We start from the raw sequence: 15584 nt of genomic DNA, 5'->3' as shown, positions 1-15584 counted from the left end.
CATTGATCTCTGATCAGCCAATGGTTGGCTGATTTAATCAAAACAAAAACCAAAAACAATTGCAGCAAATTTAGCCAAAATGTTTCATGTTCGAATGGGTGGGCGTTGCATCAATACTGGTGTCCTGCTTTTCCTGCTGCTTGATAAACGCCTTGAATTGCTCGGCATTCCCCTTGAGCGCCATGAGCTGACTCTGCTGCGTGGTGGAAATGTCCATAGCTGGGGTGCGAGCGCAGGGGCTCTGCAGCGTGAGCTGCAGCTCCTGTTCCTTTAGGATTTTCGCCTGCCTCTTGTTGCTCTTCTGCAGCCTGCTCATTTGAATCTCAGCACTTCGAATTTCAGCCAACTTCTCCGCACAGCTACTGCAGTTCTCTGGCTCACATTTCGCCTGCAACTGCTGCAGCTCGCTCTGCAACTGCTGCAGCTCACTCTGCAGACTCTTCTTCTCCGACGCCAGCCTTTTGGCCTGCTGCTCTGTATTGAACTCTACGCTCTGTAGACTTTGCTCGAGCTTGGCGATTTGTTCGCGCTGCTCCTGCAGCTCGTAGCTGAGCACATCCTTCTCGTGTGAGGTCTCTGAGTGCAGCTGGGTCAGTCGATCCACCTCCGTATGGGCAGCCACCAAGAGGCCTTGGCCTCCTTCAGCCGATCACATTCCTGTTTGAGATGCTTGTTTTCCTCGCTCAATTGCAGCATGTCCAGTTGAATGCTCTTCAGCTGGCTGTCGGCCTTCTGGCGGCGATTGCGCAGCGCATCCCGTTCAGCTATCAACGGATTAATTTTCTGCTGTAGCTGCGAATAGGTTTTGGCCAAATTTTGTTTCACTGCGCCCAATTCCTTTTCCATTTTCACAATGCGCAGCTGCAGTCGTGTTTTCTCCTCATACAATGTGGCCACGGTATTTAGTGTCTCGTGCTCCTGCTCAATCAGCAGGTGCATCTCCTTGTCCCGCCCTTCCAGTTGCTTTTTCAGCGTGACAGTATTATCTCGACAAAAAAAACCCACGCGAGACTTATTATTCTTGAGTAAAATATCTTTGAACGAACTCATCTCAGCCACGATGTCATTCAAGTGCCTATTCAGCTGGGCATTGGTGTTCTCCAAGGTCGACTGCCTGGCCTCCAGCTGCGTGATGTACTGCTGCTGGCTCACGTTCTCTGGCTCCAGCTGCTGGCATCGAATCTGGGCCAGTTCGAGCGAATGTATCTTGAGCTCCTTCTCCAACACCATGGCCTCAAAGTCCGACTCCAGGGCGTTGTATCGCTTTTTGATTTTATCGAGGTCGATCTCAAGCTGGGTATTGCACTGCTCCGCCCACCTCTTCTCCTCGCGCAGTTTATCGAGTTGGCTCTCCAGACTCCGGCGTATCACCTGCGTGTCCGCCAGTAGATCCTCCTTGGACCCGTCATCCAGAAACTCCCTGCCTTCTGGCTTAGCCTCGGGTGCCGGACTCTTGCCCGGTTGTCCGCTCGTGTCGCTCATTTGCTACGAAAGTGTTGAAATTATTTAATACGAATTTAATCTTATTTTAAATTTATTTCGTACCAATTCAATTTTGTACTTGTAGGCTTCCATTTTGTACTTGTAGACTTCAATTTTGTACTTGTAGACTTCAATTTTGTAGACTTTAGGTTGTGGATTCGGTCAACGAATCTGACTAACTGAATATTCCCAGTCGAATTTGTTGCTCAAGGCTACTGGCCAGCCTGCTGGGTTTTCTCTGCTAAACGTACAAAAAGTGTAGCCAAGTAAGCGTGTGATTTGGATCTTTTTTTTTATTTTTTTTTTTTTTTTGGGTTCATTGTAAGCAATTATCACAGACAAATACTTAACGTACTGTTTCTGTTATTAGCAACTTTTGTTAAGTGTCAAGGAAATTTATATTTACAATTTACTATTTTAAGTTAAATGCGGGACCAACGGACGAAAAAGGACGAAAACGGACGAAAACGGACATTGTGCAACAATAATTTATAATTACCTGGTGGCCAACTCGGACGGATGGATGCGGTTTAACCTTCGCCTGATTCTGCTCCCTACCAATCTTCTAGCGAGGACTTTTGGGTGGCTCCTCAGTTTGGTCAAGCATCTTGTGGCTTGTTCGTTAATAATGTCACCGACTGAGGGGACCCCAAGGTCTTTGGCGATGTCTCTATTATGGACATACCATTCAGCACCACAGATATTTCGGGGGGTCTTGTTCTGAAACATCCTGATCTTGTCCAGGTTCGTTTGCCATACCTCCATGCAGGCGCCAGGATTACCTTATATATGCGGATCAGATCTGAATAAAAGAAAATGAATTCCAGTGTCTGAATCTCCGACGTTCACAGCGCCTGCTGTCTCTCTCGCTCTTCCCTGATCAGTGTGCGTGCGCCACCTGGCGGAGTGAGCGAGATATAACGGCCGCATGCTGATTCTTTTTGTTGTGGCAAAAAGAGCCGGGTGCTAATAAATATAAAAACAAAAATATCGTGGATGTACGAACCAGCTAACAGCGCCGCACCCACCGCGTTGTGCTGAATGCGATGTCTACTTGTCCCTGTCCCAGCACAATCAACAGTGTGCTCTGCCCGCATATGTAAATTGATTCTCTGTTGCAAGCAGCTAGACAGACACTTCGATTCGAGGTTTTTGTCGTTCTGAGGACTCTGATTGAATGAAACTGACTGAAGTGGAAGGACCAATCTCAGTAAGAAGAGCAGCCTCCCATATATATTTATTGCAGTATCCATTTCCGAAGCAGCTGGCAATGATTTTTCTTTCATTTGAGAGACATTTAATTTCTGTCGAGCGTCTTGGCAATGACTGCGAGCCCGTGTCTGTGCCCATGCCAGAACCCTTGCACTTCTGCCCGCCCTTAATGGTCTGAGCTTGGGCTGTGGGTGTGGCTAGTGCTGGTTCTGGTTCTGGGGCTGGGGCTTTGGCTCAAGTGAATCACTTAATCTGGTTGCAAAAAGTAAAAGCTCTGTAAAATTCACACAAACGAAAGGAGGGACAGGAGTACCTCTGGACCTGCCTCATGCTCTTCATTCTGTTCGTCTCAGCCTCGTCTCTCATTCTTCTTTGGCTGGATGTTGGCTTGTGGGCTCTGTGCACTGTACTGGTGTGGAGGGCGGGGCGTCTGGTTTGCGGCAAGAGTTGACTTAAGTGTCCCACACATAATTCACATTGGCTCGAAATTAGCGCAAGGATTAGGCGATGCACAACAAATTGCGATGTTATCCTTGGGGCTGATGGTGCGACATGCAACACATGCAACACATGCAGGATACGTCGTGCCTCGCTCTCACTTATCTTTCTGTTGCTGTACCAAGCCCTCTCTGCTCTCTGCTCCATGCTCTTCTCTGCTCTCTGCTCCTCTCGAAAATTCGTGTCACGCACTCATCTCTTATACCTCCTCTCCTCATAGTCCCATATTAGTCTTGCTCCTTGATTGACTTTCCAGATTGCTTTTCTTATCCTCCATCTACTTTGCTGTCCATCAGGAAAGCTTCTGGGAGCTCCCTTCTCCCCCTGGGAATCTATCGTGTCACGCTCTCATCTCTAAGCTGACTGACTGACTGAGTGACTGAATGACAAACGGGCTCGTTGGCAGTGCAGCTTGTCTGGCTGTCTTCAATTTTAATAAATTTTCCGTGCATGTAAGCAAGCGCGACAGTTGACAGCTTCAGCCTCGCTTTCCATTTTCTTTTGCCTCCTGCCCCTGCCCACGCCCCCGCCCATGACACTGTTCCCCTGCCCACCACCATGTCCTGTCCCTGTCGCCTCTCCTGTCTTGGTGGGGGCGTTGTCGCTGCCGCTGTCCCGAGTCGGTTATTGTAGTCAACGGGAGGATGAGGAGCATGAGGAGCGGGCACAGTCTGTTACAATTACATGTTCCACTGTGCTGGAGGGAGAGGATGTGAGGAGGAGGTGCTGGGTATGGGTTTGGGTTTGGCTTAGGGCGGTGGCCCGCCAAGGACATTGCAGTGGCAATGTGACATTGCGATATTTTATACGCTGGCACGGGTCATGCTCTCGCTTCATTTATTTCTGTGCATATTTCTTCGTCAGAGCGTGGTATTTATAAGCACCTCAGCACCACGGCACCACAGCACCACAGCACCAAACCTTTGCTGGCAACGCTCCGCTCTTAGTTCCTTGCTGCATTAATAGCCTGTGGGGTGGAGTACTTGGGGGGTACGAGGGTACGGGCTGCTGACAACTTGCACAATGGCCCTTGACATTTATCAAGAATGTGGCCCCAGCCTCGACAAATTGAGCGGCTAACGGAGGAGACTGAGGGACTGAGAGAGCTGGAGGTGTACTCAGCCTCAAAGTGCTCCTTTTTCCCTTGCTTCTCCTGTTCTCCAGCTCCTCTTCTACTCCTGCAGCAACTTTAGCTCAATCGCATTTGTGGTTGCCAATCGAGGGAGCTGGCAGAAAACTCCCACATGCAACACACTTCCCGAGAACACTCCCCTCCTTCTCCAGTATAGTGGATCCAATCTGCCTCCTCCTGCCATCGCTCATACGCAATGTGGACCCAAATGATTGCCAAACCTACCCGTGTGCCCCTGCCCCAGGCCAGCTGCCTCATTAGCATAATGGAGTGTAAATCATCCAAAACATAAGTCGAATAAAAGGTGAGGCTACAAAAAGCCACCTGAAGATGGATGCCAAAAGCCAAAACAGTACAAAAAAGAATGAAGAATGAGGAATAAAAAATGAAGAATGGTGAATGGTGAAGGGAAAATGGAGAAGAGATTGGAAATTAAATGTGAAAATACCATCGTTCGTTCTCTTTCGTAGTGACCAGACGTGTTTTTGTTTTGCGCTCCGCATTTTCCTTTTGTTTAACTTAAACAGCCGGTGTTTTTTTTTATTCTTATCTTATTTTTACCGATTTTGCTTTAAGCATTGCTCTAATCATTTTCTCTGCACAGTGGTCTGATTGCTATTTGTTTTGAACTTTTTTTTCCCGAAATAAAAAATCTCGGGCCGTGTAGGAGACGCTATTTCCCAAAACAACGGCCTGCATTATAGTTGTGAGGAATGCCGTGCTGTGGAAAAAGACATGCGTTCGTTCATGAGGCAGACGCGGAGTGGCTTCAAAGAGCTGATCGTAGGCTTTAAACAGCAATATGATCGGCTCTTGGCCAGTTCAGCAGTTTACAGCTGCTGGCTGAGTCTCCGAGGCGCAAGAAGTCTACTCCGCGGGATTTGCAAGTGCCGACTGCCTCATGTCCGACGGCATCGGAAAAACTTACTCCGACCACTCCCTTAGTGCAGCAATTGATTACGTTTGCTACTCCAAGGGCAACGATCGCTGCTGGTGATGCAGATTCGGGAGCCGAATGCGTCACTTCGGAGAGTATGCAGTTAGAAATGTCTGTAGAGTCCGTGTCCATCGAGTCCGCACCCAACCCCTTGACTATGCCCTCAGTTTCGCTCCCACCAGCTAATAGATGTCCTGGACCACCGGATACTGCCATCACAGGTACTAGGCCAGTGGTGCCAAAACCACTGGTGGGTGTCCCACCAAAACGACAAGTTTTTGTCTCGCGGCTAGCCCCTGACCTCACATCCAATGATGTGACCGCTTTTATACAAAGCAAAATAAAATCCGTCGGCTTAAAGGTGGAAAAATTAAACTTTTCTTACGCCAGGGAGATATCTTCCTTCAAGATAACGTCTCCCCAACTCAATTTGAAACCATTTTTTCCGCCAAGTTCTGGCCGGAGCATTTGGTGGTTAAAGAGTTTAAGGCTAATAAAAAGAATAGGCCCCCCATTACTCTTCCTAGCATTCAGACCAGTGCTCCATCTCCATCCTCATCTTCCACCTCTACTTCCACCCATCCAAAAAACTAACTTCCTCTCTTGTAGCTACCTACCAGAATGCTAGAGGCTTGCGTAGTAAGCTCAGCACTCTTTTCCTTGAGAGTCTCGCATTCTCGTCCCACGTTATTGTGTTTACCGAGACCTGGTTGAAGCCGGACATCCTTAGTTCCGAAGTTTTGGCAGGTCGGTATCCAATTTTTAGAAATGACCGTTCGTCTCGACGTGGAGGTGGGGTCCTCATTGCAGTGGACTCAAACTTCACGTCGGAACATTTCATGGTCCAGGTTCAACAAGACCTGGAATTCCTTTGCGTAAAACTGATTCTCCCAGGCTTTTCCATTTTCATTACTTGCTCGTATATTCCACCTTCCTCGGATATCTTAATATACGAGCATCACCTATCCGCTTTAAAAACTGTTTCTTCCTCGCTATCAGATAAAGACCATATGATAGTTATTGGTGATTTCAATTTGCCAGGTACTGTTTGGTATTCGGTAAACGAGTCTAATAACTTTGTGCCCATGTCACGACATGACTTTATCGACGGCTTGCTAGACCTATCCCTGTCTCAAGTCAACCATGTGAAAAATTCCTTGGGTCGATTGCTTAGACCATAGCGTTGTTATCCCGAGCCCTTCCGCTCACTATACCTGAAGAAACTGAAGAAACCTACCATCCTACATTCGAAGTGTCAGTCGATATTGGCCCTACTGTATTGGATCGAATGGCTAGGCTATCTGAACGTGTCCGCTGCTTTCGTAAAGCCAAGTTTACGAAGCTTAATAACCTTATTAGGGATTTTGATTGGTCCGCTCTGTACTTGTGCACTGACGTTATGAATGGCACAAACATTTTTTACAATGTACTTGACACATTTTTTGATTCTTGTCTGCGACTTTCTTGTCCGGTTAGATCTGGAAAGCCTCCTTGGCTTACCAAAGAGTTATCCAGTCTAAAAAACTTAAAATCAAGACTTTATACAAAATTTCGAGAAGTTGGTTCTACCTCTTCTCTTTCTGCTATGTAATAGCTCGTTCGAATTTCTCCGTTCTTAACGCTCAATGCTATAAAAACTACCTGTCTCGATGCAGGATACGATTTTCACAGGACCCTAAACAGTTTTACAGCTTCGTAAATAGTAAGCGTAGAACGTCCGCACATCCATCCTCGCTATCATCTCTCAATATGATATAGCAAACAATGATCAGGAAATTGCCGATCTTTTTGCCAAATTTTTCCAAACAACCTATTCTCATGAAAGCTACTCTGGTCAGCAGTATCTATACAGTTTAGCAAGGTCGAATGGCATTTTCAGCCCCTTGTTAAATGAAAACTCATTGCTTCATGATCTTCGACTAGTTAAGCCGGTGTTTTCACCAGGTCCTGACGGAGTTCCCGGCTGTGTACTCAGGTACTGTGCCGACGCTCTGTGTGGACCCCTGCTTAAACTATTCACCCTATCCATTAACGATTCATGCTTCCCCCCATCTGGAAGGAATCTTTTATTATTCCGCTCCATAAGAAAGGTAGCAAGGTTGATGCTAACAATTATAGAGGTATATCTAAGTTATCCGCTATTCCTAAAATTAGTGAAAAAATGTTAACTCATCTCTGCAAATCACTTATATCTCCGTCTCAGCACGGATTTATAAGGCGGCGATCAACACCCATGGATGAAAAAGACATAATGACACACATACAGATGCAGAAGACATGAGGTCGGACACGGACAGTTTCAAGAGTGTGACCTTTGACTCAAACATCACAAATACCGAAAACACTGAAATAAGTATTAAGGCTGCGGGACAAAAAACCAAAAACGAATCGGGAGTATCGACAAAAGGCTTTGAAAAATAAATAGTATTGTGTGGAGATAGTCATAAGGGTGATGCAGCAGTGCTGATATCAACAAAAAATTGTGATAAGTTCGAAAATAAAAATACCAAAAATGGACTATTTCTTTTTGAGAAAATCAGACATCTGAATATTACAGGAATAAAAAAAAATGTTTCGCTGGCTCCGACCTTATAAAAAATATATTTCTCAAATTTTACTGACGCAAACACTCTGGTTAAAAATAACGATATGAAAAAGATGAATATAGTAGCATTTATACCACGGAATTATGTGGAATCCTTTGGTATAATCAAAGGTGTTCCACTAGGTTTTTCAGATGAGGAAATCAGGAAGAACATAATGTCAAGTATCGCGATAAAATCCCTAGAAAGATTTGCAAGGAGGGAAAAAATGGAGGATAACAACTCAGGATTTAAGTTCATACCAACCGAGACGGTAAAAATTGGGTTTGAGGGTGCCGATATTCCAGAAAAGATCTCACTTTTCGGGATATGCAGTAGAAGGTACATCAATATATTCCAAAAGTGCGTCAGTGTTTTAACTGTGGCAGAATTGGACACACTTCGGCCAGATGCAAATCGGCGAGAAGGTGCAATAAATGTGGAGTGGGAGATTGCAACGGAACATGCACGGTTCTAAAGTGCATTTTATGCAATGGGAAGAATCATTCAGCTAGGGATTGCCCAGTATGGGAAAAAGAAAATGACATTAATAAGATTATGACAATAAAGAAAATAACAAGAAAGTGCTCAATACCTATTCAGTCCATCAGAATTATTCACAGATAGAAAATTATGAGGTAAATTTTCCAAAATTAGACAGAACTGAGGAATATATACAATGAAATACTCAAAAAGCATAGTTATGCTAGCAGAGTAATTCAGAGACCAACCATTCCCATACAAAAACCACATTTTCAGCTAAAAGCTTACACAAATGATACCAGTGACCATGTACCGGTCGCTGGTAATCAGAATTCAGAAGAAAACAAATTTACTATCCAGCAGTTTATAAGCATGTTGTCGCAGTTCAGTTCAGCGAGTGGCATACGAAATATGTCCAAAAATTACACCAACACTAACGAAAATACCACAAAGGACACCAACAGAGGAAAATGAAAAAGGTTTAAAATCTCGACGTGAATATGAAGTGCTTACAGCATAATATTTAATCAATTAAAGCAAACAAAAATGATCTCGAATATATTTTAAATAACGGAAACCTCAGTATTGCCATTCTGGCTACAGTTTTTTCTCACGATCTCAGTTTCAGGAAATTAGCAAATTTCAAACTAATAGAAAGATACAGATGTGATCAGTGCTGCCGATTCCGCTTTTTTCCCGTCAAATCTGGCCTTTTTTGATGAACAACTGCGGGAATAGTTTGGCAATTGCGGGAAGCGGGACTTCTGGATTTTTTAGAATATTATTTGGCTTTTTTCCGCTTTTTTTTATTGTTGCTATACTTGAATCAAAAAGTATGAGACTAGTCATATTTTTGTATCGATATTTGCAACTCCACCACTAGTTCTAAGAATATTATCATCTCTATACAATTCTACCATCCCTATGTGCGCGAAAGTGAATGTTAACGTATAACAATTTGTGAAATGCCTAAAGAATATAAGCAGAAGTGCCGCGATGCTTGGCTTAAAAGCGATGAATTTAAAGCTTGGGCAAGAAAGGACGATACTAATGAGCAAAGGGTGTACTGCAGCTATTGCAAAATCACAATAATAGCCAAACTTAGTGATCTGCGGGCTCATGCGAAAACGAAGAAGCACACGAGTTCGACGACCGGCTTCACACAACAAAACAAAATAGATTTTGGAACTTTGCCTGTTAAACCTGTTGAGCAGGAAGCAGCGTTGTGTCTCTTTATTGGTCAACATGCATTCATGGCACAAGTTGATCATTCGGGCAACTTGTGCAAGAAACATTTTGAAGTTGGAGCTGCAGGACGAGTTAAGCTGCATCGAACGAAATGCACCAGCATCATTAAGAATGTTCTGGCGCGTCATTTCTTTGAAGACTTGTGCAGCGATATTGGGGACTCCAAATTCAGTCTCTTACTCGAGGAATCAACAGATATCAGCGTCACAAAACTACGAAGACTGGGAAAATGCTGTTTCGATTATGATGTGCCCAAAATTATCTTCGCTTGATTGAAGTCGTACGATTGCGAGCCTGAAGACAATTACGCTGAGTTAGACGAATTAATGGCGGTCTTACAGTAAAAACCCTATAAAACACTAGAATAAAAAAATTGGTAAACCCAAAAATGACGTTTTTTTTTTGCTTTTTTCTGTAATTTTTCAGTTTTTTTTGTGTCTTGTACAAGTCAGAAATGGCTTTTTTTCCTGATGAAAAGTTGGCAGCACTGGATGTGATGGCTTTGGAGGCGTAGCGATCGCATTCAGAAAGGATCTTAAAATGAAAAAGATACCCTATGAATCAGATCAGGACATTGTCATTGCAAGCACTACCCATAATAAACGAACTCTTTTATCGCTTCCATATATTTTGAACCAACGACATCGATTGAAACCTTTAAGCAAGCTATAAATAACCTTCTGGAAAACAATGCAGAACAATGCAGGATATGCTCTGGTAAACGATCGATCCTACATTTAGGAGAAATATAGATTCAATTGCAGGGTCCGACTTGGACCTCACCTTTGTAAAGGGTATTAAAGGTGAGAAGTGGATTTGTGAGAAACTGTTTCTGAGAGGAAGTCACCACCACCCCATAAGTTTTGAATTGATTGGAAGAGGAAAAAAGCTTAGTAAGTTTCTAGCTAAAAACAAAATAATTAAAAAACTGGGAAAAATAGATATAAAAAAAACATAGGAGACTTAGCCAAATGCATTAAACATTAAATCAATGCTGCTAACTTTGAAGTTGACAATAAATGGCCGAAGTTATGGTGGGATGCCAAACTATTGAACAAATTCTCCGAGGCCCAAAAAAAAGCATGTTCGGAACCAGCTTTTCAGAATTATTGCAAGGCAGTAGATCTAAAAATCAAATGGAAGAAGGCAGTCAAAATATCAAAAAACGAGAAGGAACGTGTGAGTCACTTCTGGGGACGCGACTCTACTTATACCCGTACTCAGTCAGTATATACATGTAAGAAGGCTGTGTCGCGCACACAAGTGCAGACCTCCCAGAGAGAGCTGAGAGCAGAGAGAGTAAAGAGGAGATCGCGAGAACGTCAGCCGACGCCGCTCAGAGGCCTCTCGCCATTCCGTGGTCAGTCGTCGTTTTCGTCAGTCGTAAATAATATCAGTCGTACTTAAATCAGTTGTCTTTCGCTTATAAAAACATATCTAACAAAGCTGTATCCATTACTTTATACTTTATATATCTCTTTAATAAACATACATTTAAATACAACCTTTCACATATGGGGGCTCGTCCTGTTTTGAATGCGCGGTTAGTAATGATAAGTGAAAAAGTTGCCTAAAGTGGATGGAGCATTTTATTGTGATTTCAAATAAAGAAGTAAAGTCGTAAAGTTGTACAGTCGAGCAGTTGTGAAATTACAGTATTTGCCCAAAAAGCGAAAAATTGTTGCGAAATTCAAATTTTGTGTTGAGGCGTGCATACACATACGAAAGAACAGAAAAGGAGCGAAAAATAGTTCGGTCAACGTCGTTATTGTCGGGGGTTGTTTTGTGTCGGTGCGTAATATACATACGATCGTCCATGATGCAATTATATATGGTGGTCTCGTCGGCTGCCGAATCGTTCGGGTTTGAGGAACTTAACGTTCAGTGCGCGCTTGTTGTAGTGAAAGGTTGGGTACGGACAAATTTTTTGCGGAAACCTTAACCCTTGTGAAAAAAAAATGACATATTGCCGCGTTTGTCGCAAGCACGTGCTCGGTGTGAAATTGATAAAGGCACCAAAATGTGTTGTGAGAAGAGAATTGTGGGAGAAATCTCTAGGCTGCAGCCTGGGAGAGAACTCCAAAATTTGCGACACGCATTTTAAAGCTTCGGAGTGGAAGTCATCTCCAAAAAAGGCCAAGTCTTTAAAAGAAGGCGCCTGAATGACGATGCTGTTCCGGAAAGAGACCCAGAGCCTGAACCACATATTTTAAAATTAGGCTACGCCGATTCGAGCACGCAAACCGTGTTTAAATAAATAAAACAATAATTTACTTGTAATGTAGGGAAAAATTGATAAATCGGAACATAATTATGGAGAACGAAAGCCTGAGAAAACAACTTCGCCTTATGGAGAAAGAGATGCTATCTTTACGCCAGCAACTTGGAGAGTACGAGGAATTAAACAACTCTTTACGAAAAATTTTCACCGAGACGCAAATAAGTATTTTGAAGAGTGGAGGGAAGAGAGCTGTATTTAATGCAACAGACATTTCTGCTGCCATCTGCCTTCATACCGCGGGATCGTGCCTCAATCATCTATATCAGGGCTCGGCACCCATACAGTGAAGTGCGCTTGTGTGCGTAGCTAAAACACGAAGATGCCTACGCCGAAACCGGTTTCTTGCTTTACACTGCACGAATCTATTTGTGGTTGATGCTGCAATTATTTCGCTTTTTTTAAAGCTAGGCTGTCATTATCTTCCGCTACAAATAATAGAAAATATTTGGCCTGCAATTCCAAAACTTTTTGGACATGATCAATCCCCCTTATTAAGTTATAATCAATATGGTTTAAATTTTAATGTCTTTCAATGACATATAAATTACAGCGGTACGCAACATAATCGCAAATTGTGCATTGCGCATCGCCATCCATATTTTGGACAAAGAAAAATTTGTTTTCCCAATTCCCATCGAACATTTTTTGTCTCAGTGTATATTTCAGTAGTTGCGTAGCGTGGTCTCACATTGATGACGGCTGATCAGCAACTGATGCCATTTTCGTTCTGTATCTGGTGTGAAAACGAGACAACAAGTGCCGAAGTCGCATTGCCGAAGCCATACGAAGCGCCGCTGCTTTTTTATACTGTCGGTGTACCGGCAGCGCAGCAGCAGCGCCTTGTCCCGCACCCATGGGATAGGGCCGTGCCGAGCCCTGATCTATATAGAAAAGGATTTCCTTTGCCGAGTCGGGCAACATTATATAGATGGTTGGCAGATGTGAAAATTAATGCCGGTACGCTAGACGTAGTGATAGACCTCATGGAAAATGAGTAAATGTCCGAAGTGGATAAGCTCTGCGTTTTGTCCTTCGATGAAATGAAGGTTGCTGCTGCTTTCGAGTATGACAGCTCAGCGGATGTTGTGTATGAGCCGAGCAACTATGTTCAACTGGCCATAGCTCGTGGCTTGAAAAAATCTTGGAAGCAGCCAGTATACTTTGATTTCAATGCTCGAATAGACGCGGATACTTTGCTATCAATTATAAATAAGCTTCACAAAAGAGGTTCTGTTATTGCCATTGTTACTGATTTGGGCGCTGGAAATCAAAGATTATGGAGGGAGCTTGGCATATCGGAGAGTAAGTTTCTTATACAAAATTATACAAAAGAGATATTTCAAACACTTTTTTTTTTAGCAAAGACCTGGTTTAGCCGTCCAGCGGATGAAGAATTGAAAATATTTGTTTTTTCGGGTACTCCCCATCTGGTAAAGTTGATCCGTAACCCCTATGTCCAGTCCGGATTAGTCATCAACGGAAATAGATTGACTAAGACGACAGTCCAGCAGACAATCAGCCACTGTGCTAAATCAGATGTGTCAATATTGTTCAAGATTACCGATAATCACATCAATATTGGTTCGCTGGCTAAACAGAAGGTCAAATTGGCAACACAACTGTTCTCCAATACAACCGCTAGCGCCATTAGACGATGCTATGCGTTGGGTTATGAAGTAGAGAGCGCATGCGAAACCGCTGATCTCTTCAAAATATTCAATGATTGGTTGACGTTTTCAGTTCGAAATTATCAACAGCAAATTCCATTGAAGCGACATTCCGTTCCAAAAAGGTATTTTAGTTAACAATGCATCCCTTCCTGGTTTGCATGGATATTTATCGGAGAAGTACGAGATTCGTTATATTTTAACAAGTCGTCTAAAGGTGGACAGTTTGACCAAAGACAATATAAGTATAAGATGCGTAACGCTCATACATTTCAATTGCCATATGCAAGACAATTTTTCGGCCAGCGACGAAATTAGGACAGTTATGGATGTTTATGTTATGCATACAAAATATTAGCCAATTATATCTTGTTGTTACAAAGATATATAATTTTTGAGTATTATTGTTTGCATTTTGCAAAGAATTTATTGACAGCGTCAAAAATGCCGTTTTTTGTTTTTCTTCATTTCTTTTACGATTTGCTTGGAATTTTGTAATTTTTTTTTGTCCTACCTATAGCTTATACATATATATAATATAATTAATTAACAAAATTTTCCCAAATAATGCCTGTATTTATATTTTTAATGCTAAAGTTGAAATTGTCTGACAAATTTCATTTTGCAAACAATTAGTTGACATACTGTTTGTATATCCGATCATTATTATCGAATATACCATCTGAAAAGAAATTATCCTTGGAGGGATATATACATATAATACATATATGAGTTTTTTAATATTGGGGTGGTAAGCGTCCTGCAAAATTAACTTACACTTATAAAGTGAAGGGTATATTCGACAGCGCTGTAAAAAATGTATGCATGTGCACACATACAGTCGTCGCGACGACTCGGCTCGGCTGTCGCATCGGCAAAGAACTAACAAGAAAACACAACAAGGAGAACGAATATGAAGATTTTTTGGTAGACATTGATAACAACATAGCACCAGAAACTGAGCTAGACGAGCTAACGGAGGATGCCATTGAGTACCTAGCAGGCTATGTTATCAAAAAACTGCGACTTTCCAATGAGTTGGCCGAAAATTTGACATTTACCTACGTAGATGAGGTCTCGCATGGTGGACCCATAAAAACCTTCGCACAGTTCAAAAATGAACTGAAAGAGCTGGAAATAATATTTTTAAACATTATAAAAGAACATTTTAACATAACAAAAAACGTTAAGGAAAAATTGATAATGGCTTCCGAAAATGTTAATATTAATTTAGATATAAAAAGGTTTTATTTTAAGATAAGAATTTATTTTAGAGTCTCAACAAAAAAATATCTATTCAAAAACAAAAACAGCGCTTAATTTCAAATTCAAAACTATTAAAAATTAAATTATAAAAAACACATCAACTCCTTTTATTATAACCGGCAACTTTAAACCCCATGGACCATCAGAGGGTTAATCCACTAGCTCTATTGTTGTTTCACTCACACTTACTGCGCTGAGCCCTTTCACTCGCACTTATTGTAAGTATTGTAAAGGGCCTGCTGCTGTCGACGAGACCACCTTATATAATTGCATCATGCGATCGTTGAAAAGTAACGAAAGAGAACAGTTCGGTTGACGTTGTTGGTCCTCGCTGTTTTGTCTGCTCGTTTTTTTGTCTGCTCGGTCGACGTCGTTGTTGTTGGTACTCGCTGTGTCGGTTCGCAAGAAGAAAGAAAGAACAGCTCGGTCGCGTCGCTCGCAATACACACACAAACGTAAAATAAAAAGGAAAATGCCGACAACCAGACGCACGCCGTCGAAAAAAATCAACGAAGTGGAAACAAGAATCGAAAAGGAGAATGAAAATTTGTCCGAGACGGAGCTAGATCGCGAAACCGGGCTGATCCCAGAAGAAAACAAGGTAGCAATGGCTGAGGAAAGCGTGGCAAACATCGACGCCAGGGTGCAACAAATGATGCAACTGTTAACCCTGAAAATAGAGGTAGATGAACGCAGAGATAATCAAGTGAAAATATCGGCGAGTAATTTCGAGAAAATTCTGAGCGACTTCGATTGATACTCTATCCCTGTGCAACAGTGGTTCGACATTTTCGAG

General features: G+C 42.6%; 1 protein-coding gene across 1 annotated transcript; it reads right to left on the bottom strand.

Moving 5' to 3' along the window:
• Window positions 1-492: 492 nt before the first annotated feature.
• On the bottom strand, window positions 493-1621 carry LOC111081617 (GRIP and coiled-coil domain-containing protein 2-like). Its single transcript, XM_022377724.2, has 2 exons — window positions 1546-1621; window positions 493-1485 (listed from the first exon to the last, which is right to left on the bottom strand). Exons 1-2 carry the CDS (start codon window positions 1573-1575, stop codon window positions 592-594), a joined length of 924 nt encoding a protein of 307 aa, XP_022233416.2. The 5' UTR covers window positions 1576-1621; the 3' UTR covers window positions 493-591.
• Between the last annotated feature and the right edge of the window lie 13963 nt (window positions 1622-15584).

This window comes from Drosophila obscura, unplaced genomic scaffold (assembly GCF_018151105.1).
Source record: "Drosophila obscura isolate BZ-5 IFL unplaced genomic scaffold, ASM1815110v1 contig_97, whole genome shotgun sequence".
NCBI classification, from domain to species: domain Eukaryota; kingdom Metazoa; phylum Arthropoda; class Insecta; order Diptera; family Drosophilidae; genus Drosophila; species Drosophila obscura.
This window is presented reverse-complemented; position numbering and strand designations above follow the sequence as displayed.

Bases quoted from the DNA above. Each gene is read 5' to 3' on its own strand.
- LOC111081617 (XM_022377724.2), bottom strand. From the start codon at position 1,575: ATGGAAGCCTACAAGTACAAAATTGAATTG. The intron at 1,486-1,545 runs GTACGAAATAAA...ACACTTTCGTAG, and splicing joins ACAAGTACAAAATTGAATTG to CAAATGAGCGACACGAGCGG.